The following is a 25,620-nucleotide window of genomic DNA, read 5'->3' on the forward strand; positions in this document are numbered from 1 at the left end:
CAAGAACATAGTACATGGTCATTGGAACAGTGGTCTCAGGTTACATTTACAGATGAGTCCATGTATAGTCTGAACAGTGATTCTAGCTGGGTTTTCATTTGGAGTGAACCATAAACTAGATACCAACCCCTTAATGTCCTGTATGGAGGTCATGGTTTGATGGTGTGGGATGGGATTATGATTGGTCCATGTACACCCCTGGATGTCTTTGACAGAGGAACTGTAACAGATCAGGTGTATCAGGATGTCATTTTGCACCAGTATGTCCACCTTTTCAGGGGTGCAGTGGGTCCCACCTTCCTCCTGATGGATGATAACGCACAGCCCCACTGAGCTGCCATAGTGGAGGGGTACCTTGAAACACAAGGTATCAGGCGAATGGAGTGGCCTGCCTATTCTCCAGACCTAAACCCCATCGAGCATGTCGGGGATGCTCTCAGTTGACGAATCGCTTCACATCTTCACACCCCTAGGAAACTGCAGGAGCTCCGACAAGCACTGGTGCAAGAATGAGAGACTATACCCCAGCAGCTGCTCGACCACCTCATCCAGAATATGCCAAACCGTTTGTGCGGCCTGCGTACCTGTACATGGTGATCATATCCAATACTGATGTTGGGGTACATGCGCAGGAAAAAGTGGCGTTTTGTAGCACATGTGTTTCGGGACGGTTTTATTCAACTTATCACCAGTACCGTGGACTTACATATCTGTGTCATCTGTGTTCATTATGTGCCTACGCCGTTAAAGCCAGTTTTGTGTAGTCCCACGTTGTGTGGCACCACATTCTGCAATTATCCTTAATTTACGAGCATGAGTGTAGTTCTTAGTGATTACAACTCTCTCATAGACAGATTGAATGAGATTTTTGCTCCTCGTTTGCCTCTTCTGAGATAAATTTAGGGGCACTGCATATAATAAATGTTCAAATGCATGTGAAATCTTATGGGACTTAACTACTTAGGTCATCAGTCCCTAAACTCACACACTACTTAACCTAAATTATCCTAAGGACAAACACACACAACCATGCCCGACGGAGGACTCGAACCTCTGCCGGTACCAGCCGCATAGTCAGTGATTGCAGCGCGTCAGACCGCTCGGCTAATCCCGCGCAGCCTGCATATAATAACTTGTGCGAGATTATGAAAGACTTCCTAACAAATACGGAGCTCAGAGCTCACGACAATGATTGTACGAGGGTTGCCCAGAAAGTAACGCACTGCATTTTTTTCTTCAACAATTCTTTTTTAACATAATGAGAATTACACACATGAAAGAATGGTGTTTTATCTACACACCCCATTTTTCCACGTAATCTCCATCCTGTTCTGTGGCCTTCCTCCAGCGTGAAACAAGGGCGTCTATGCCCTGTCGGTACCAATCCTTGTCCTGGTGGCGGAGCTAGTGCTTCACTGTGTGAACTTCCTTTGCTGATTGACAGATGCAACACCAACTGCCGAGTCGTAATGCGTCTGTCCTCGCGAATAACATCAGCTCGCTGCAACATGTCAGGTGTGACAGCCGTGGATGGTCTTCCTGACCGCTGCAAATCGTGGAGTTCGGTCGAACCCTCTTCTGATGACCTCATCCTCTGTGCCCAGTGACTAACTGTACTTCTGTCGATAGCAGATGCTCCATTGTCTTTGCATAAGCGTTTCTTTCTCTGCAGTGAGAAATTCATTGACGGTACATTGCTTGTGCCGTACATCACCTACAGAGGCCATTTTGAAACTGTCGTGTAGCAACGCTGTCGGAAGTAACGGAAACTCGTTCAGGAGACTTCGGATAATAGATATGTAGCGTTTCGCATTCGTAGTATTGTTTTCGGCTAAGGAAAAAAAAATGCGTTGCATTTCCTTCAGGGCAATCCTCGTAGTAATGAGGTGCGACGGTCAACTAAGGTTACTGTCCATTCGGCATAAAAAAGCATAGACTCATCCAGTGAACAGGATGAAAATGGGTTTACGCGCTGGAGCTACGATAATGTTATTTTGCAAAAACAGACATAATGTCTTATGGGATAACAGCAATCAGTGATTTTATAATGTTACTTAAAATCCGTCTTGATTGCAAATTTTTTATTCATATGACCGGTTTCAGTTCATTCAGAACCATCTTCAGATCTGTAGCATGTGACGTAGCATGTGAAAGATGCTGGATTTGGATGGGTTACTCTTGTAACTGAAATATCAGATATGAAGATGGTTCTGAATGAACCGAAACCGGTCATATGAATAAAAAATTTGCGATCAAGACGGATTTTAAGTAACATTTATGTTATTTTGCTCGAGTAATCTGGACTCGTTAGCTATGTATATTGGAGGTTATGCAGCTTGTGGATGTATTTTTAGCCCTCTTGTCTTATACGTCCCTCGGTCTCTTTTGCGAGGGTGCTGACGTCACGTTTTGGTGCGGCTACGTTGCAGACGGTGGAGATCAGCCGGCGCTACACGGCGCTGCACGCACAGTACGCGGACGCCATCTTGGCCGCCATGCGGCGCGCGGTCAGCGAGGGGGCGCCGGTGAATCCCCCGATCTGGTGGGTCGACCCCGCCGACACCGTCGCCCAGACCATCGACTCAGGTAACGGCATGTCCAGCGCGCTCGCAGGTCTTGTCTTACAAGGGCAATCTCACCGACTGCCCTTCTTCGATTTTCTTCACAATTACAGCATTTAAAGCTGAATTTCCTAAATCAGTACAATGCAATCATAAAAAAGTCGGCTTCGAATATTAGAATATTTTCGAGCTCTGTTAAACACTAAACATTTTTAGTTTATCATCACAGTAGGTAAGTGCGCAGTGTAAAACACTAGTAAATCGCTAGCAGCAACTCTTCTACTTAATTTAGTTTTCGTACTTATTAATAAATCGAAATGTTAATTGATATAGTATTTAATATTTCCTTAACAAATATAACATCGTTATGGTCTTAATTATTAATCACATCAAAAGTGTGACTATTCATAGTGAATTAAAATTTTGTATAAAAACATGACACATGAATTAGGAAATAACATACTTTTTATTACTTGAGGTTTTACAGTATTACTGATATACATAATTTTTTCTTCATCTATCAGTAAGCAACTTGGCATGGAATGTATGTATGTATCTTCCACATCTTCCACATCTCCTCTTAAACCTCTGGACCGAATTCAGCCAAACTTCATATATCACTCACTGTCTGGAAAGAATCGCTATGTGGGTAAGAACTGCCTTCGTGTCAAAAGGGTGCGAATGGGGCTGAAGAAACAGTTCATCCCACGTAGTGTGAATGCCAGTCTTCCAATATTTGAGAAAGATAGCACTTAGAGACTTGCAACAGCCTCTGCACATAATTTCAACCCTTTATAACACTTTTTCTCCCTGACTATCCCCACAAAATGATGAAACGAGAAACGTGTATCACATACCACATTTTCGCTGATCATGCTGTAAAACTGCCACATGAAGCTTGCCTTTTGAATTTATTACTTCTTGACTACCAACTGCACGAGAGACACATTTTGTAGACACTACTCACATATACAACTAAATTTATCAGAAAAATTATATCATTTTACAACATGAAGTTCAGAAGATATGACGTCATAAACGCTGGCATGCGTCAAAAACTGCCACATCATGCAAAACATGTAAATTTATTACCTCGTAGCTACTAGACATGTGTACTAATATGCGTGAAATATGTTAAATATACTTTAGATGCATGTGACGTGTGTATGTGGGCAAAGTCACGGGTAACAAGCTCATCCTAAACCTGTGAAACGATTTCAACCAAATTCACAACACATATTAGTTAAAATCTGGGAAGAAATACTGTCGTTGTAACAACCACCAGCATCCTACTGCTGTGAACGTGATTATGTTGAGAGTGAAGGAGAGGGAGGAGGAGCTGGATTGAGAAAGGAAAGACGAGGTGGCGGACTGAGACAGAGTGAGGAAGAGATAGACAGACAAGGAGAAGGAAATGAATAGAGGGGAAAGAGGAAACGAACAGAGAAAGGGAAGAGGTGGAAGTGGGTAGAAAGAGAAGAGGGGAGATGATGAACGGAAAAAAGAGGAGTAGATCAACAGGGAAATGGGGAGGAGAAGGGATGAAGGAAGACATGTAGAGGAGAGAGTGAAGGAGAAGACGGGCTAATACAAGACTCGAATAAATGCATATCTGGGCATCTCTGGGAGCTCTGCTAGTTAAAAATAAAAAGATGATTCAATATTTGTTAATTAACATTTCCATTTCATAATTGTTATATCTTCCTTTCCACGCCGTGTGGTTCTTTAGTGGGCGCAGGAGCGAGGAACAGATGCCGTTCATGAACAGAAAATGTAGAATTTTATATGACATTGTGGGAGAACAGTGATCTTATTGTGATAAAATTATTTAAAAGCAGTCTAGATCGCAGTCGATGTTAACTTCTGACCGGTCTCGGCCTTTTAATTACGGGCCATCATCAGAGATTGCACTGTAATAACCAAAGTAACAGTGCAATATTACATAGAGAAGTCAATGTTGTAACAGTATATTCTAGAGCGATATATCATTACCCATGTGGATGACGGCGATGGCGACTGACCCGCTGTGGAGGCCTCAATCACTGTAACTGATGCTCATGGCTAAGCAGCCACGAGTTGTACAGAGTAGAGAGAGCGCACTCCAGAGCTCAAGGCATCGCCATCAGCCAATGGGGAACGATTTAATATCATTTGAATCTTCATGCTTAAGTATTTATATTTTTAATTTAAGTAATCAAGAATCGAATTATGGTTCATAGTCTATGTTACTGCCAGTCTCATAAAAAGCATGACAGTCTAGTGTAATTCGCTAACTGAGGTCCAACTGGATGAAATAATTAGCACTATAAGATCGTTAGTTCTATAGCTACTGCCACTTATTGGTAATGAAACCAAATGTTTGGCGTATTAATACGAAGATTATACATATTGACTTATTTGTATAAGTAGTCACTAACTTAAAGTTTTCAATAAACACTAGGAAGGTCTAAATACATCGTTGTATACGTGCTTCATCTCTTGGTGCCTGTAATAACGTATTAAGACCTCGTTTACATGCAGACATCCAGGTTGATATGTCTGTCAGTTGTCAAAGTTATTTAGAATATACTGTTGCAACACTCACTTCTCTCTGTAATACAGCACTGTTACTTTGGTTATTACAGTGCTGTCTCTGATGATGGCCCGTAATTAAAAGCCCGAAATCGATGAGAAGTTAACATCGGCTGCGATCTATACGACTTTTAAATAAAGAAAATTTAGATATCATTTTATTCTACATCTAATATCAAATGGTAAAAATAATACACAACTTTGCTGCGGTATTAGCTGCGTCAGTTGCTAACAGTAGATTTAAATGTAGAAATATGTACAGTTACAAAAGATTTATAAATCTGTCACTCTTCAACACAATGTCTCTTCAGAAGGTGTCGTGCCCTGGCCACTGTGAAAGTCTATAAATATTATTCAGCTGGCACAAAATGGGCTCAGTGCATGAATGTTCGACATTAAATACACCCGCCGCTGGAGCTCCGGAGAAGGGATTTTTTTTATAAAAAATTCCTTATTCATCATCTTTATAATATACATATGCAACCCACCACCTTAAATGATTAGTGGGTCCTAAGATGTTGCAATGTCATTATTGCTAGCAGCTAACTATAGTTATTACAAGTGAGCTACAGTACAGTTTAACAATGGGCAATTTCTATTCTATTGGTACTCTACTTAGTTCTAATGGCTACTCATGGCTAAAACACTTTACTGCCTGCAACGTCACAGGTAGGTCAGTGATTGTATAAACCTACTGTGCAGCCTTGCTCGCTGAGCTAACCCCGATAGGCGTGACTTTGACACTAGGCAGGCCAAGGATGACTTGAATTGCTGCATGGGATGCTTGAATCTCATTGGCAGTAGCGTAATCCTTCGTGGCAGCGCCCTGGTGCCGCGGCGGCGATTGTTTAAAACACAGCGGTGTAATTGGAGGCGCGCGTGTTTGAAAGTGCGGTCGACAGGATGGTGGCCGAAACCACAATAATGAGTATACAATTACAATGAAATGAACACCCTTAGCTGCTTACAGGCGTTGACATACGTCAACGGGGACAGATGAAAATGTGTGCTCCGGCGGGGACTCGAACCCGGGATGTCCTGCTTACATGGCAGACACAATATCAATCTGAGCCACCGAGGACACAGAGGGTAGCGCGACTGCAGGGATTTATCTCTGGCATGCCTCCCGCGAAACCCACATTCTCAACGTATTGTCCCGCACTACATTCGTTGTGCCCCCGCTCATTATACTCATTACTCGCGGTGCGTTGCCGATTCCCGTAAGAGTTCGGGCACTGTTTGTGCATTCGCACAGAAGAAGAAGATGGTCAAGTGGCCGGTGAGCCTTAACTTTGTGTATACTAATGTAGTGCGGGACAATACGTTGAGAACGTGGGTTTCGCGGGAGGCGTGCCAGAGATAAATCCCTGCAGTCACGCTGTCCTCAGTGTCCTCGGTGGCTCAGATGGATAGAGCGTCTGCCATGTAAGAAGGAGATCCCGGGTTCGAGTCCCGGTCGGGACACACATTTTCTTCTGTAAGCAGCTAAGGGTGTTCATTTCATTGTTATTTCATTCTAACGAGCTGCGTGGTCACCGATGGTATCTGTTCTTTTGGACATGTCCGAAAGAACAGATACCATCTTAGTATATAATGAGTATACAGTTTTAGCAAAAGTAAGAAAAAATAGTTTCTACTTTCCTGCACAACAGTGGATATGTCGACGACATGTGCTGTGTGGCTTGTTTGCAAAAAAACTTGTTCGATTCACTCAAGGTCCCCGCTGTTAAGAACAGTAGTAGCGCCCACTTCACTCTCTGTCCTCAGGCTTATGTTCAGTACTGCTTGATTCTGTCACGGCTTTTTTCCCGCCAGTGACCCAGTGATAGTTGTACGTTAACAGTAATATTCAGTAGTACGGGTAGCTTTACTTATAGAGAGTTGGTAGATGTGCACCACGAGTAAGAGTTCACTGAATGCAATGGAAGAGTGGCGCGACGATGGAATGCCGAGCTGTTCCCGCTGTGACCACTCTAACGTCAGATGACTTTTGCATTTGAGAGTTGTTGCTTTACTCTGTGTTTGACGTAATGCGTTTCGGTGACTGCATATAACTGGCGTTTTCACTGTCGTGAAAGAATTTTCACGGAAACAACGGTAATCGGTGTAACAAACTGCATAAATCGTAGGTACATTATTAGTCTGTAACGAGCGCCCAGAGACCACGCCCTCTTGAGACCAAAATCCTTAGAAATGATCTCTGAGAAACATCCGACAAATTTTAAGTAACGCTGGGGTGCACCGTGTGAAAGGATACTTCGACTGCATTTAAACTATAATCAGGAGAGCAGTTGTGATTGAAGAGCAGGACAGTAAGATGCTCACAGAGAATAGAAAATCCACATTCGAGTCAAAATTCCTGCTGCCGCTTCAGATAGTGCGATATGTTACTTGATAAAAAAAGTGCACCATTTAGAAGGGGAGGAGGAAACAAAATGAAGCTTCACGGACTGAGAGGGTATGTGATGTTATTTCGGCGGTTAAAAAAATCGAATGAAATTCACAGAGAACGTGGCAGCAGGGGCATACTTACCAGTATGAGATAGCATCCCCTCTGATCTGGATGCATGCGCTGATCCAATGGAGAAGAACGCTGTGAAGCTGTCGAATCCTCTCCGTAGGCAAGGCGGCCCACAACTGTTATAAATGGTCCTCGACAATGTGGACACTGGCGTGGAATGGAGTGATGTGCGAGCTGGTCCCATACACGTTGGGAACAAATCTGGGGGTCTTCTTGGCCACGGGAGTACTTCAACATCGTGCGGACAGTTCGTTGAGAGACATAGTATGTCTGGACGAGCAATGTCCTACTAAAACAAGGCACAGAATACAGTCGCATGAGAGTCAACACATGAGGACGCAGGATGTAAGCGACTTACCGTTGTGTCATCGTATTTCTCTTAATCGTTACCTGTCACATACCCGATACCTCCCTATCGGAAGGAGCTAACACCACTGTACCTCCCCAAAACACTGCAAAATGGTACCACTTTCCCGCCATGCTCGCCGTCGATGGTCACCCAGGGTGGTGTAGAGCCACAATGCATCGCTGAACACAACTGGACGCCGTTCACCAGCAGTCCATGCTTCCCAGACACAGAACCACTCCTAAAGCAGCCGTTCGGTGTTGTGGTGTTACGGCAACCTACGCCTGGGTCGGTAATTCCATAGTCTGGCAACTGCTAGTCTCCAGCGAAAGGTGCGCGATAACACAGAGTGTTACGTGGGGTCCAGTACAAATCCTCAGATGGCAGGCGCATATGTGATGTGGTATCGATGTGCTTGGAAGACGATACGGTGATTCTGCCTTGTGGTGGTCAGATGTGGTCGACCGGAACGTTGGCGAGGAGTATGCTTGCCCTCACGTTTCCATGAACTCCAACACCGGACCACTGTCACATCCGATAGCCCCACAAAGCTGGATATTGCACGATTCTACCAGCTTGGCAGATCCACGATGATGCCCCTTTCAAATTCTGTGAGGTCCTCATAACGCTGCCTCACAGGTAGGAGGCATCTAATCTCCTTCGCAATGACCGCTCAACATCAGGCGCTGTTCACGCCATTACTGTATATATCCAATCCCACACCGAGCGAGGTGGCGCAGTGGTTAGCACACTGGACTCGCATTCGGGAGGACGACGGTTCAATCCCGCGTCCGGCCATCCTGATTTAGGTTTTCCGTGATTTCCCTAAATCGCTCCAGGCAAATGGTGGGATGGTTCCTTTGAAAGGGCAAGGCCGACTTCCTTCCCCGCCCTTCCCTAATCCGATGAGACCGATGACCTTGCTGTTTGGTCTCTTCCCTCAAACAATCCAATCCCTACCACACACGGTAGCAGCACTAAACACGAACGACATTGATGCCCTCTGGTGGCCATTCTACTGATCACAGATAACTGCGACTCTAATAATCTACAAAAACCCACGCTTACGTTACATCGACATGTGACCATGTCTTCAGCGAGTTTCAGTTTTCTAGTCAGGCAGTGTCTTTCGTTAGACAGAAGTTATGTGTGAAGAACTTTTATTAATTTCTTAATTTCCATCGTCCCACTACATCTGAAAGACTGAAAATACTATTTCGCGCACTGCACAACATTGACCTCAAGCACTCAGATGTCGCCATTACAATGTTGTGAGGAAAGTTCATTTCTGCATCTGTGCATTCTAAAAGACAATAATTATTTAATTTCAAAACGTGCAAATACATACAATGCCGCATGAAATAACTTTTATTGTATACCAATTTTCACCGACGTACTTCATTGAGTGATTTTGATAACTGTCGAATTTGCGATAATGGTGTTTAAGGTGCCAGAGATATCGTAGGCGTGTGAACATCCAAACCTATCAGTGGCTAATTACCAAAAACGCGAGAGTACTGATTGGAAGTGACTATACAGGAAAGGTGCTTTGAACATATCGAGAATGGCTATAGATTAAAGTACAGTATTAAAATGAACACCAAGACCCGCCATTAAAACTGATAACCTGCGATAGATGAGTCTTGAAGCACCCAGATTTTATAAGTTTCCCACATCAGGTATACAACGCATACAGTAGTTGTCATAGTTAGGTATTTCATTCAGAAATTTGTTGGAAAGTTATAACCACAACACCAACACATTTCTGGAACAGACGTGTACATTTCTTATTTTAATTAGAAAATAATTAAGCACTTATACCAAAGTTGCAATTTAGTTTCGTTCAAATTATAACTTTCCAACAAATTTCTGAATGAAATGCCTAACTATGACAATTATTGTATGCGTTATATTCCTAATGTGGGAAATTTATAAAATCTGGGTGCTTCAAGACTCATCTATCGAAGGTTGTCAGTTTTAATGGCTGGTCTTTTTCCCTAATTAGATTCAGTACAACCCTCTTAGACTGTGTGCAGATGATGCTGTCGTTTACCGTCTTATAAATCTCATCAGAAGATCAATAGTATTTACAAACTGATTCAGACAAGATATCTGTATGGATCGAAAAGCGGCAACTGACTCTGAATAATAGAAAATGTCTAAGATAAATCTTTGGGTCAGTATCGGCTTGCGTATTTCCACATTTCTTCAGAACCGAAAGTGGTCTTTCCTGATATCGGATTTTACCAACTTTTATATTCCTCTGTACATAAGTCGTGCCTATATTTTCCAAGAATGACTTATTAAAGTGATGGTTTGATAATATTCACATCTACCTTTTCTGAAATTGAAATTATTACATTTTTCCTGAAATCTGAGTGTATTTCGCCTATCTTATATATCTTACGCACCAAGATGAATAGTTTTGTCGTGAGCCATGGACGCTCACATTCATTTTACCCATTCTATTAATGCTGACAACAGCTGTTTTCTTCAGCATGTCAGAAACGTTTGTTAATTCACAAACCATACTTCTCAAGGATGTAGTGTGAAATGCTTATGCATTTTGCCAGTAGAATATCTAACTGTAGTGTATATAGTGATTTGCAGGTGACCACTGAAAACGACTCAAAGCTGACATTGCAATCGTGGAAATTGTAATAAACAGTACAGTGGATGGGGAACATGATGTCATGTACACTACTGGCCACTAAAATTGCTACACCACGAAGATGACGTGCCACAGACGCGAAATTTAACCGACAAGAAGAAGATGCTGTGATACGCAAATGATTAGCTTTTCAGAGCATTCACACAAGGTTGTCGCCGGTGGCGACACCTACAACGTGCTGACATGAGGAAAGTTTCCACTGATTTCTCATACACAAACAGCAGTTGACCGGCGTTGCCTGGTGAAACGTTCTTGTGATGCCTCGTGTAAGGAGGAGAAATGCGTACATTGCTGCTCGCATTGGTCGAGATCCAATGACTGTTAGCAGAATATGGAATCGGTGGGTTCAGGACGGTAATACGGAACGCCGTGCTGGATCCCAACGGCCTCGTATCACTAGCAGTCGAGATGACAGGCATCTTATCCGCATGGCTGTAACGGATCGTGCAGCCACGTCTCGATCCCTGAGTCAACAGATGGGGACGTTTGCAAGTCAACAACCATCTGCACGAACAGTTCGACGACGTTTGCAGCAGCACGGACTATCAGCTCGGAGACCATGGCTGCGGTTACCCTTGACGTTGCATCACAGACAGGAGCGCCTGCGATGGTGTACTCAACGACGAACCTGGGTGCACGAATGGCGAAACATCATTTTTTCGGATGTATCCAGGTTCGATTTACAGTATCATGATGGTCGCATCCGTGTGTGGCGACATCGCGGTGAACGCACATTGGAAGCGTATATTCGTCATCGCTATACTGGTGTATCACCCGGCGTGATGGTATGGGGTGGCATTGGTTACACGTCTCAGTCACCTCTTGTTCGTATTGACGGCACTTTGAACAGTGGACGTTACATTTCAGATGTGTTGCGACCCGTGGCTCTACCCTTCATTTGATCCCTGCGAAACCCCACATTTCAGCTGGATAATGCACGATCGCATTTTGTAGGTTCTGTACGGGCCTTTGTGGATGCAGAAAATGTTCGACTGCTGCCCTGGCCAGCACATTCTCCAGATCTCTCACCAACTGAAAACGTCTGGTCAATGGTAGCCGAGCAACTGGCTCGTCACAATACGCCAGTCACTACTCTTGATGAACTGTGATATCGTGTTGAAGCTGCATGGGCAGCTGTAACTGTACACACCATCCAAGCTGTGTTTGACTCAATGCCCAGGCGTATAAAGGCCGTTATTCCGGCTAGAGGTGGTTGTTCTGGGTACTGATTTCTCAGGATCTATGCACCCAAATTGCGTGAAAATGTAATCACATGTCAGTTCTAGTATAATATATTTGCCCAATGAATACCCTTTTATCATCTGCATTTCTTCTTGGTGTAGCAATTTTAGTGGCTAGTAGTGTAAAAAAATTCAACGAGGCTATAATCTTCAAATACTGTAGTATGGTAGTTATAATATTGTGGACGAAAGTGACTTGGGTGCTTGGTGTGTGTGCAGAGTACCTACTGGGTGAGGATACCCTGGTGGCGCCAGTGCTGAGGGAGGGCGCCGTCAACCGCGACATCTACCTGCCCAGGGGCAGCTGGAGGGACGAGGCGAACCCGGATCACCCCGTCATACAGGGCCCCACCTGGCTCTACAGCTACCCGGCGCCACTGGACACTCTGCCCTACTTCACCAGGGTAGACTCTTCATAGGACTCGCGCAACATCAATGTGTACTGAGTAGTCACTATGAAATATAATACTTCAAAAAGTCTACAAAAATATCGTAACATCTGAATAATTCCTTCTGAAACATTTATTTTTCACATCTGGAATCTTTCAGTACTAGGTTCAGAGGATACCTATCACAAGGAGAGAGAAATGGTTCCATAAGTATTTTTATGTGCCATCTTAGAATCAATTGCAGTATCCTGGTCCTGTGTATCATACATTGCAGACGTCTCAAACGGATGACTGCCAGAATAAAGGTGTGAAGACAGAGTCTTTGGATTTACTTTCACAATCTTTTCTTAAAGAACTTACTTTAGTTACTGGCGATTCATCAAGAACATTAACACATTTAATCACACTATGTGAGCGTGGAAGTAGTTGCCAGTAGGTAACTGATGAAAACAAATTTCTTTCAACAAATAGAAATTTTATTCCTAAAAACCCTTTCCTTAAAAAAAAAAACAGATTTAAAAATTATAATCAGAAGGCACCCTCTAAATATCAAGCTACAATTTCTTCAGAGGCAGAAATAACTTTTTTTGTTGTTGATAGTATTAGCTTTCGGGTTGAGAAGCTTGCCGCTTCCTTTTAACACGGCCGTAGTCACGACCGCTCACAACAACCTCTGAAAGACTACACTGGTGCAAATCTGCAACACACCAGATTGCTTTAAACTAAAGATTTTAACAACTCACACAAACACATAAACTATACACCCCGTAGGAGGGATGGAAATGCTACAAAACACTCACATTTAAAAAACAAAATTACTTGCTAGCGAAAGTGCAACTTGTTTTTAAAAGAAAACTCTTACGGTGGAAGGGTGGCAACTTTATATACTAAAATGACCATTTAAATAAAAAACCATGAAATGCAGTATTACATAAAATGTACAAACATGCTCTAGATTACACATATACCGCCTCTCAAGATGATAGGCAAGATAAAAACATATTCAGAAATTCGGCATTTACACCTTAAGCAATAAATTCGTTAACACCGAATCCGACAAATATGACAGAGGCAGCTATTAACGTACGGCAGACCGATAGGGGCATTACTGAACAACCTGAACCGCAGATTGCTCTAACCCGCCTCTACTCCACAACGGAAAAACGGACCACCCAATTCGTATATAACCACCTTCTCGCTGGTGGGCAAACGGAGAATAATGGTGGGACGACCCCAAAACAAAGCGGCTGGTGACCTCACCAAGAAAACAAGTAGACTTTAACAAGCAAATGAAACAACATATCTCCAATCACTTAACTTCTAATAAACTGCGATTTCTGGCGAAGACCTGGCGCAGCACCCCCAACGCTCTCCCGTGCCGTCCGCTGACAGCCGCTTCAACGGACGCAGGAAGGCGCGCCGATCTCCCGTCTCACGGCGCCGCAGCTCGCCCCGGCCAACTCGATGTCGTGGTTTCACTCCTGTTGCTCTCGTGTGAACCGCGAAGCCACTACCCCCTTCTATACGGCGCTGCCCACTGGACTCACGTGGGGACCTCACATGCGCCGACGCTCAAGGCGGACACGTCATCTCGTGTCTCAGTGCGCGACCGACCAACCGACCGATCCAACCGCCAATGAGCGTTGCCCGAGCAACTCGAGCAGACTGGTGGCCTAACGCGCAGACTCAGATGCAGGAACTCAGCCCCGACCGGGCCACCACTAGCTGAGTTCTGTTACTGGCGGAGTGGCAAGACTCTCATTTTCTGGCTTTAAGGTTGGATCCAAACGACAGACATACTAGCACTCGACGACAGACAGACACTAACTGCCGCACAAATGCGAACGAGAGACAGACCTGCAACTGGTGACACGAGGCTGACCCAGCCTCACTCCGACTACTGACCAACCGAACTGACTCGCCCCAACCTGCCCCGGCTGACCAGACTCGGCCCGACTCACCAACTGACCCCGTGGAGAGCTCATAGCGCCCCTTAAATGCACGTGAGAAGGCAACCTTTCCCCTTTCCGACCCCGGGGAGACAGCAAAGCTGCGACTGCCACAGCGGCGCCACCACCAGAAACGGAGAGCGACTGCTTCACACTACGTGCTGCGGCGCGCTCTACAAAACAGCAAATTTTACCAGGCTCAAGTCTGTTAGTCGAATTCGTAAATCAATGCGTAAGAGCAGTCTCAACAATGGGTTGAGCTCCTCGTTTGAGTCCAGACTCGGCATATCGTCTAAATCTACCAGAAAGTTTCACAACAATGCGAACTTCACTGCAAGGTGAGTCATTCACTGGGGGAGCTATTACACAGTATACAGTGTGCGCAAAAATGAGCTGACACAAAGACAAGAGCAGGACAGAGGATGTCGAGCAAAATTTTCCAGGTAACCAGACGTCGGAGGTGCACCTTTGTGGAGCTGCGGTTACGACCGCCAACCAACGAAGAGCATGTGAAATGTCGTCTGTTAACAGAATGTGTCTAGGTGTGTCTTGCAGCGCAGATTTGTCTGGCCGACCTGCTGCTGTGCTATGGTGTGGTTGTTATGATCCTGTGCTGCTGCACGTGTTACAACTGATTCGACTCAGTGTGAGCTGTGATCGCTTTGGATTCAGGAGGCCGAGCACGGAGTGCAGGAGGGTGGTCCGGTGTAATTCTCAGGGGCTTTAGAGACACAGCAGTATCTGCGATAATATTTATTCGTCAGGATGAGTATACGGAGTAATAAGCTGCATCTCTGCATGTTACAGGGGCCAGGCCTCAGTACATGGTGTGAAGATGCGCTGACGCACCTTGCCAGTGAGTCCTGACGTCAGAGCAGCAGGTCAGTATATCGTGACCTGTGTGTTGTTGTGCTGGCGGCGTGCCCGCTCTGGTTCTGCGGTACAGTGCGGCCTTTCACGTCGGCTGTCTTGTAGAGAGTCTGTCCTACGCTTAGGTCAGGACAGCCGACTGTCTAGTTCAGGATGTTTGGTTGAGGTGAAGATTAGGTGTTGGTCACCCACTAACAAGGGGAGGCCGCCAATTGTGAAATTCAGATTCGATTCATACTGCGCATAATAAAAGCTCATGGCCAGAGGTGTAATGTGGCAAAGCACCAAGATGCACTTCTCAGCCGTTGTCGAGAAAATCGACAGTTAAAAGAAACCATTGCAGTGAAATACTCTCTACGATTACAGGTTTACTACAGCGTCGTGGCGCAGCGGTAAGCGCTCGGCTTTGTAATCCGAAGGTCGCTGGATCGAATCTCGCACCATCCAAATATATTTTTTTAGTGTTTGTATTTTGTAATTCAAATATATATATATATATATATATATATATATATATATATATATATATATATATTTCCCGGCAATCAGTTGCAACAATTATGCATACAATAAGTTGTTGAAAGTCGTTTGTCGTGGAAAAACTGGCGACTTCGAACATCATTATGTTTTCCGCAAACAAAGTTGTATTTCACAAATGTTATTAATTGTCTTCATAATGTTAACCACGTATAGTTAACGGAAGACGTAGAAACGATATTCCGAAACGAATACGTATAGCGTAAGTCAAACGTTCGAATTAGAATAGAGACCCCACGAACACAAATTCGTTGTGGCAGGTATGAAATATAAACTCCGTTACTCGCTCGTTACGCTTGAAGGACAGATGTTGAATGGGCCGAAACGAGCCGCCGCATAACAGAGTAGTTGCCTGCCAACTTTGAAAGAAGGTAGATGCGGTCCCTAGCGCAACTTATAACATCGTCGAAAATCAGTGCGAACGGGAGAGCTTTGGTACACCCTGTTAAAAAAACGGAAAAATGGAGGCGGTACAATTGGAGAGCGATCCGCCTTCACCAACATGCATAAGCAATTCATTAATAGTATATATATATATATATATATATATATATATATATATATATATATATATATATATATATATATTCGAATTACAAAAAAGTAATAAAAAAAAATTGCATGGCGCGAGATTCGATCCGGCGACCTTCGGTTTACAAACCCGAGCGCTTACCGCTGCGCCACGACCCTGTATTAAACCTTTAATCGTAGAGAGTATTTCACCGCAACGGTTTCTTTTAACTGTCGATTTTCTCGACAACGGCTGAGAAGTGCATCTTGGTGCTTTGCCACATTACACCTCTGGCCATGAGCTTTTATTATGCGCAGTATGAATCGAATCTGAATTTCACAATTGGCGGCCTCCCCTTGTAAGACTGTAGCCAGGGGGGTTTGTGCGAACGTGCCAGGCTAGGATGGCGTGCAGATGACAACTCAAAGGTCATCCGCAAATATCTCTCAGTGGGAGGAGTGTTGCAGCACTGCAGTATTCTCATCTGCCATGTCCCAATAAGCTTCAGTGGCAGACCACTGTGGTAGTTTGCACCATGTTGACTGCGTCTCAGCACTGAAGTGGCACATGGCAGGCAGACCATCATCGATCGGCTTCTTGGCGTTTCAGTGAAGCTCAATAGACCATCATTCTCTATGGGTCTGGCGACAAAATGGCGGCATGGTTGAATGTGACTTTGAGCTCTGAAAGCTTTGTTATTGAAAGAGCTGTGCCCACTCCTGTGGTGTGGTGACTTTGAATGCATGAGCGAATTTGCCCTTGCTTTTTGTTCTCGTCAACACTTCTTGCCTTACTGTAGTGGCTCAATAATTATTCTGGGTTGCTGAGCTCAAATCATTCTGCAACGTGTGACTATTGTAGTGGCGCTCTGGTGCTTGAAGATATGGTGTTACTTCATACTGTCGTGTTACGTTGTATTGCAGAGTTTGCTCTTCTGCTTTTCTCTTTTGGTGGTTATGTCGCAATGCTCGCATGGCGATGTGTCTTCTACTACATCGGCAGTACACTGTGTTAACTGGCCCTGAGCTGTCCTCGTTGGCCGCGAACTTGATGGGTAAAACAATAAAAAATTTAAGCTTCCGCACCGAATTCTTTCTGGGGCGCAACAGAATAAAAGTCTATTCATTATCTCAGCTCACTAACAAAAATTAAAAGATATGGTCCTTGATTGCATTATTAATAACATTGTATCTCACACTAGCACATGTCGACCGTCTTTCTGCAATGGTGTTTTTGTAGTACAACTTATTATTTTTAGAAATTAATGCCTTTATAGCAATTTTGGATGGAAATTAGGGCAGGGAGCATGGGGATGAGGTAGTGTGTAAGAGATAGTAAGGTGAACACATAGGTGGTCACTTCCGATTGGTTTAAGTACTTCTGCAGTGAGCCATTCAAGGAGATTGGGAGATGCTAAGATGACATCTAGAGTGATGTTATATTCAAGATGGTGCGCTGTGGGATGGGGACAATGCTGCCTGTGAGAGTATGTGGACTTCTGCTGTGATCTACTGTGGAAAATGTGTGTCGATCTGGGTGGCGATGTCACATGGGATTAGGTGATTAGGCCGGATGAAGGTAGTACAAATAAAATTTTGAAGAAACGGGTAAGGATAAAGCGTTCAGTTGGAGCACTGTATAGAAGTTGTGGCTGTACAGGGATTCTCTTGTGGTGACCAAATGCAACTCCACCTCTGGCTAGAGCAGACAGATTATCTGTATAATGAAGGATATAGGGAGAGGTTCAGCTGGTACAATAGGGTTGAAGGAATGTTTTGTTGATGAAGGTATAGACATTGTATTGGGACAGGGTATGCCTTAAACGGAGTTAGAACAGAATGTTTTTTTCACGTTTTCGGGCTTTATCTCATTATAAAATTTGCAATTTTCCGATATATAAACTCACAGTATTTTATTTTATTTTTTTAAAAATATAATCTACACTGGTTGGAAATGCTAAAAATTTTTACATGTATTAGTTCATGGTCTAATAAAATTTGGTAATTTTATATAGTTGGCTGCGGATTGCTATGTTATAATCGTTAAATTACGTGTTTGTATTGGTAACACGGTCAAAAAATCATCGTATCAATTCATAGTATAAACACGCGTTGTATGTCGAAGTGCTAACGTTTTTCCGCGGAAAAGTGACGAATAGATTGGTAAATCTCTCAAAACGTAAATAATGACGCCAGAACGAAGTGTTTTTAAGAAACTTGGGTTTCGTGGTAATAGATTTTCGAATAAAGGGAAACACTGTGTTCAACATGTGACGTGTAAAATTGCAGACAATGAAATACAAGCAAACTCATCTGTTTCTAGAGAAACATCCGTTAGATTAAAATAAAACGTCGTGATACACAGTTTTCTCAAAACGAAAGTGATGTAAATGGTAGGTTAGGTTGTACTCGGCTAGATTTACACATCCTAAGAAGGGTGTTAGGTGAATGTGTGTGTTGTAAAATATGCGGAGGGTCAATTACTTTACATGAAGACAGTGAGGTATCAAATGGACTCCAGGAAACTTATCATTAATTGTACCAATTTTGTAAATATACTCATTCATTTTGGAATTCTGATAAGTGTAAAGATAATTATTTTGAAGTAAATGTTAGGTGGTTTTATGGATTGAAAGCTATTGGCAAAGGACACACAGCAGCAGAAACAATGTGTGCCATGATAAAATGCCAAACCTACCTTGTAAAATCGACAAGTATGCAGGATTTATTGGAGACGCTGATGAATCTGTTGCAAGTGAGTCAATGAATGGTGCTTCAAACGAAGCTGTTGAAATAAATGATGGTATGACTGACATACCAGTAGCTTTTGATGGCACTTGGCAAAAGTGCGGCTACCGTTCTAAGAATTCTGTTGCTACGGTGACCAGTGTGGATACTGGAAAGGTAATAGATTTCCAGATTTTAACCAAACATTGCTATAAGTGCGAATCAGGGAATGAAGAAGGGCGTTTATATGACATAAATTATGAAGGAACAAGTGGCGGTATGGAGACCTCTGCAGCTACTGAAATTTTTAGTGGATCTGTGAATAACAGAGGAGTGTATTACACTAATTTCTTAGGTGAAGGAGACTCAAAAGCATATAACAGGGTAATAGCCGCTCAGCCTTATGGTGAGAAGATTATCACAAAACTGGAATGTGTTGGTCATGTCCAGAAGAGGATGGGCTCCAGGTTGAGGAAGTTGAAACAAAGTTTGAGAGACAAGAATCTTTCTGATGGTAAAACCATAAGAGGCAGGCTGACAGACAAAATGATTGATGGACTTCAGTAGAATTATGGGATGACCATGAGAAATAATACTGAGGATTTGTTGAAAATGAAGCAGGCAGTATGGGCTACCTTCTTCCAGAGACTGTCAACTGATGGAAAACCAATACACCGCCTTTGCGCTCCTGGACCTGATCATGGTTCAATTACTGCAATGCCCAGTACTCAGACAGTTCATACAGCCATAAACATTCCATCCCAGCAGCAGTCATGGATATTATCAAACCCATTTACAGAGACCTGACAAATCCTGAATTACTGAAGAAGTGTCTGCACGATCAGACTCAAAATCCCAAAGAGTCGTTCAATAATCTTATATGGATTCGCTTACTAAAAAATGTTTTTGTTGTAATGAAGACACTAAGGTGGGCGGCCAGTGATGCTGTTAGCGCTTTTAATGATGGCAAAAATGGTAGGGTGAAAGTGCTACTGCATATGGGTATTAATCCTGGAGCAAACTGCATCAGAGAACTTGAACAGATGGACAAGGTTCGCATTGATAAAGCATAGTATGCAGCACAGTTGGACAATAAGGAGTCCAGAAAGAAGAAAAGAAGAACAAACTTGGAAAAAGATCAAGAGGATGATATACAGCATGGTGCACGGTACTTCTGAGTGACTAAAAATAAAAAATTAAGCATGTATTGAGTTACAGTCTTTTGAAACTTTAGAAGCCGTTCCTGAAAATTTACATTTTCTATTGCCTTTTTCCTTCAATCTCAAAAACTACTTCTAATAGAGTATTCAAATTTTCAGGGAGTAATAACATACATATCCTGAGTCTACTGAACTAAAAGAAGAACATAATATTATGAATAATTAAAATTATTTAGAATAACATACAAAAAAGTACACCAAATTTTAACGAAGTAATTAAAAAATTGTATTTCGGAAAGCAGTGACTAAAATGCAATTATTATAGTTCAGTAGTCTCAGAACATACAGTTTCATGTCAATGGCTACAGTGGTTCCTGAAATACAGGGAAGCCAAGTCGCTAAATTTAACATTGTCGGGATAGGGCGTTCCAACTCCCCTTAAAAGGGGATTGTTGGTTGGTAGGGAGCAGGTGTTGTGGTACATGATGATGTATTGCTGCCACGGCATGGTGAGAGGCTAATGAGCAGGTTTTATGGATAAAAGGTGGAGAGTGTTTAAACTAGAGTGTCAAGATAAGTGAGTACGAAGTGGTCTTGGGCGTAGGCAGCATGGGCAGTGAGGTGGAATACAGAGCACGTGGCAAGTGAAATTTGTTTTAGGGTAAGAAATAGTTGGAAGTGGTGGATAGTTTGGAGCATAATGGTGTGGAATCTGATGATATACACTCCTGGAAATGGAAAAAAGAACACATTGACACCGGTGTGTCAGACCCACCATACTTGCTCCGGACACTGCGAGAGGGCTGTACAAGCAATGATCACACGCACGGCACAGCGGACACACCAGGAACCGCGGTGTTGGCCGTCGAATGGCGCTAGCTGCGCAGCATTTGTGCACCGCCGCCGTCAGTGTCAGCCAGTTTGCCGTGGCATACGGAGCTCCATCGCAGTCTTTAACACTGGTAGCATGCCGCGACAGCGTGGACGTGAACCGTATCTGCAGCTGACGGACTTTGAGCGAGGGCGTATAGTGGACATGCGGGAGGCCGGGTGGACGTACCGCCGAATTGCTCAACACGTGAGGCGTGAGGTCTCCACAGTACATCGATGTTGTCGCCAGTGGTGGGCGGAAGGTGCACGTGCACGTCGACCTGGGACCGGACCGCAGCGACGCACGGATGCACGCCAAGACCGTAGGATCCAACGCAGTGCCGTAGGGGACCGCACCGCCACTTCCCAACAAATTAGGGACACTGTTGCTCCTGGGGTATCGGCGAGGACCATTCGCAACTGTCTCCATGAAGCTGGGCTACGGTCCCGCACACCGTTAGGCAGTCTTCCGCTCACGCCCCAACATCGTGCAGCCCGCCTCCAGTGGTGTTGCGACAGGCGTGAATGGAGGGACGAATGGAGACGTGTCGTCTTCAGCGATGAGAGTCGCTTCTGCCTTGGTGCCAATGATGGTCGTATGCGTGTTTGGCGCCGTGCAGGTGAGCGCCACAATCAGGACTGCATACGACCGAGGCACACAGGGCCAACACCCGGCATCATGGTGTGGGGAGCGATCTCCTACACTGGCCGTACACCACTGGTGATCGTCGAGGGGACACTGAATAGTGCACGGTACATCCAAACCGTCATCGAACCCATCGTTCTACCATTCCTAGACCGGCAAGGGAACTTGCTGTTCCAACAGGACAATGCAGGTCCGCATGTATCCCGTGCCACCCAACGTGCTCTAGAAGGTGTAAGTCAACTACCCTGGCCAGCAAGATCTCCGGATCTGTCCCCCATTGAGCATGTTTGGGACTGGATGAAGCGTCGTCTTACGCGGTCTGCACGTCCAGCACGAACGCTGGTCCAACTGAGGCGCCAGGTGGAAATGGCATGGCAAGCCGTTCCACAGGACTACATCCAGCATCTCTACGATCGTCTCCATGGGAGAATAGCAGCCTGCATTGCTGCGAAAGGTGGATATACACTGTACTAGTGCCGACATTGTGCATGCTCTGTTGCCTGTGTCTATGTGCCTGTGGTTCTGTCAGTGTGATCATGTGATGTATCTGACCCCAGGAATGTGTCAATAAAGTTTCCCCTTCCTGGGACAATGAATTCACGGTGTTCTTATTTCAATTTCCAGGAGTGTAGTTAGCAGTGGCAGGTTGTTGAAAGGATTTGGTGGCGTGGATACTGTTATCAATAGGCAGACAGGCATGGTTAATTCTGATTTGAAGGGTGGAGGCTTGGCTTTGCGTTTGGTGAAGTAGGTAGGATGGGTATCATTGCAGCTGTTACAAGGGGGAGGAGAGCCATGATAGGGACACTGAGGAATTTGGAGGCTTTACAGTAGGGACAGTTGGGTGAATTTTTGCAGTTGAAAGTGAGATGGTCATTGAAAAGAAATCATTTTTGGAACTGGTAGAACTTGTGGACTGTGAATTTTGAGGGTTTGGCTTTGTGGCAGCTATTGTAAATAGAGGCATCCTTTGTCAGGAGGTGATCGATGGCGGGAGCAAACTTGATGAAAACACGCAAGTGAAAGTTGGAGCATGGGTCATTGTGGCTGATGTAGATGTGGAAGGCTGTGTGGATTTCTGTGGCAGGATGGGACTTGAATTTGCAGACCAACACCTTTGCTGAGGTCTTAGGACCAAACTTTAGTATCACCACAGTGAGGGTGGGGAACAGCAAGGAAGATGTGGCTGTTTGTTTCAGTAAATGGTGTTGAAGAGGGGAGGGAGGCATGAGAGCTGAAGGTGATGCATGGGATTTTGAGGAGGAGGTCTATATGGATTTAATAAGAAAATAATCTTTAATGCATGGCATGTACGTCTCGATTTCAAGAGTTAGGGATTTGACATTAAGAAATCTGGGATCAGGGCGAGATGGGATCAGGGTTCATTTCAGTACTCTTGAGAACAGTGCTGGTAGTTGTGTATGTTTTGGGACACTTCTGTGGCTCCTTCGAAATAGTCAGATGTGGTGGGTATTGGGGAATTGGAGAGGGTGAAATATGTTGTGGTGCAGGTCCTTCCATTTATCTCGAGTTGGCGTGGCAATTTGTTGACTGGATGACAGATATTGTGGATTTTGGCGGTATTACAATAGCACAGCGAGACGTTATCCTTGCTGTTGGTGGAGAAGGGGAAGTGATTGGTGTAGAGCAAGATGGAAGTGAGAGCTAGGTAAAGGAAGTGGTCGAATGTGGAGTAGAGGTCATGAGAAGGGTAGGGTAGCTGAAGGGAGTATTTTCTAATAGGAACGAGAATGTAGGACGGGGAGAATGGACATAGGGTAGTCGAATGGAGGTAAATGCTCCACATAGTGACAGTGGGTACATGGGATGATATTGTATACATGAGGGAGGTGTAGGGATGTCCACAGCATGGTAGGTGGACAAGGAACGGTTAGTAAACGATGATTACCGGCGACGAAGTGTCGCTGAGGTCGCGGGGTATGACAGCAGCGACGTCCAGGATGATGTAGTGGTGACGACAACAGATGATGGCAGCGGCGGAGGCGACGGAGGCGGAGGCGGACTTGTCAAGAATGACTGCAGCAGAGGCAGTGGGATGACTGCAGTGGAGGCGACGAGAGGACTGCGACGACATTGACGTCGATCCACAGGGCAAGATGAGCAGGATGATGAGGAACACACATGAAGACAGAGGAATTCTTGAATATAGAAACGAACTACACACACGCAGCAGATAGTGTTTTGCTAAGTGTCGGAGAGTTCCCCTACCAGTCCACGCAGGACGAGAGGTGGTTGAATGGCGAACTATCGATCTAGCATCAGGGAGTGCCCAGTCCAATCTAGTCAACAGCCACCGGGGTTGACGTAAGCTAACCCTCGGATTCCTATATAAATCTGTCTTGGTCGCTGTCACTGTAAGCTATCGTCTGCCTAGACAACATACAAAGTGCTCCATCACAACAAATCTCTAAAGATGTCAAAATGGATGTTGTGCCAGAACTTGCATTGTTTGTTTAGGCAGTTCACATGCTTACTTTTTTGGTCGGCAAACATTTTAGTTTCTTTCAGTGCATTGAGTAGATCATCTTTTTGTTCTCTATGTATAATTTTTAAATTGTATAGGATGCCGTGCATGGCGTATATAGCGGCACTTACATGCTCACCATATGCTGTGTTGTTATTTTGTTTACAACTGTGTTGTTTATATGATGAAAAAAGTTTGTGCGCGTTTGGCCAAACTGCCGTTTTTCATGTAATGCATATGTGACCCAACTGTACAGGTACAGCCTGACAGCACATTTTGAATTATTTTTGTACTTCTAACTTTTAGCTTATACCATCTATTACGTTTTTTTTACTACCCATGAAACGAACTGATATTTTAAGTATATTAAATCTGATAATTTTCTTTAAATATACAGATTACGCCATATTTTAGAAATTAAAGGAGATATTCCATTCTAAACCTGCTAACACACGCTATATTTTTTAAATTTTTTGTGCAGTATACATATCCTTTCATTTGGGTGTACTATGGCCCCTAATGCCACTATCGCCGATCATTATAAATCTGAAAGTTACCTGAAAAATCGCCACTTTCAGTGCTCAATTTTTTGTTTTCTGTATTTTCATTATTTCGAGAAACAGTTATCGTAACGTTAGTGCAAAGATGATTCAGTAGTCAGTGGCGACTACAAACACGGTATCTTTGGAGGTTTAGTCTCCGAAGTTTTAACGAAGCCTGCTTTGGGGCACGTGGTAGTGCGAGTCAGACAGACGTCTTACCGGTCTCAGAGCACGTGGTGTCTAAACCCATAGTCTTTAAAGAAACGACCTCCCATATATAAAAGAGCTTCAAATTTCTGATAGCTTTACAAATGGGTTAATCTGTTCAGATGATGAATATGCACTTGAATTTAAGTAACACATGTCGTTTGTGGTCTCATGGAGCATCTGTTATTCTGTTCACTTGGTCATCTGCAAACATTCTATCTTTACTTTGCTTTTCCTGTTCATTTTAGGGGCTGATAGTAAAAGAGGTGCAAGTGCTCGCTGGAGCAAACTGAGTAAATGGCTGCCAGAGTTAAGTGGCTCTTCATAAAGTATGTGAGTTGGTATAAAAACATCAGATATTTTCTTCTTATGACCAGTTAGTCCGTATAAGGTTGTAGGTATGTTTCGAGACTGTAGTACTTCTGCATTTTTAATAATATTTTAAAAGTACTTATACTGCTAGCATCTTAAAACTTTTCTGAATAAAACAGGTACAAGTACAAAAACATTTTCTTTGCTTTATTCTGAAAATCTTTTTGGTACAACACACATGATACTCACAGCACAATACCTTCTCGTTATAAAACAAGATTTTATGTCTGATTAATTTGAATTTATATAACAAGCCAAAAACAGTTAAATAACAATATAAAAATACCAAAAGGAATTTATATTGGTGTGTTTCCAATACGTGCGAGTGATTATTCATTTTCACTTCATATAATTCTCTCATAGTCAGCGACTAAATATAGAGTCAGAATCACTCCTTTCTGCTGTATATCCTGAAGAATGTCGTTCCTGGACAATACTCGTGGTG

General features: G+C 43.8%; 1 protein-coding gene across 2 annotated transcripts in view; it reads left to right on the top strand.

The window, feature by feature from the left end:
- Nucleotides 1-25,620, top strand: part of LOC126412443 (myogenesis-regulating glycosidase-like) — a 144,654-nt gene that overhangs the window by 66,071 nt on the left and 52,963 nt on the right. The window contains exons 4-7 of one of the 2 annotated variants that reach the window (XM_050082048.1): nucleotides 2,430-2,586; nucleotides 12,131-12,315; nucleotides 15,057-15,130; nucleotides 25,052-25,087. In XM_050082048.1, the coding sequence (XP_049938005.1) occupies nucleotides 2,430-2,586; nucleotides 12,131-12,315; nucleotides 15,057-15,116 (402 nt within the window). In that variant the 3' untranslated portion in view covers nucleotides 15,117-15,130; nucleotides 25,052-25,087. Of the gene's footprint in view, nucleotides 1-2,429; nucleotides 2,587-12,130; nucleotides 12,316-15,056; nucleotides 15,131-25,051; nucleotides 25,088-25,620 lie in introns of those variants that run through there. The other variant, XM_050082047.1, reaches the window with a different exon arrangement.

Source organism: Schistocerca serialis, chromosome 7 (assembly GCF_023864345.2).
Source record: "Schistocerca serialis cubense isolate TAMUIC-IGC-003099 chromosome 7, iqSchSeri2.2, whole genome shotgun sequence".
Taxonomy (NCBI): Eukaryota; Metazoa; Arthropoda; class Insecta; order Orthoptera; family Acrididae; genus Schistocerca; species Schistocerca serialis.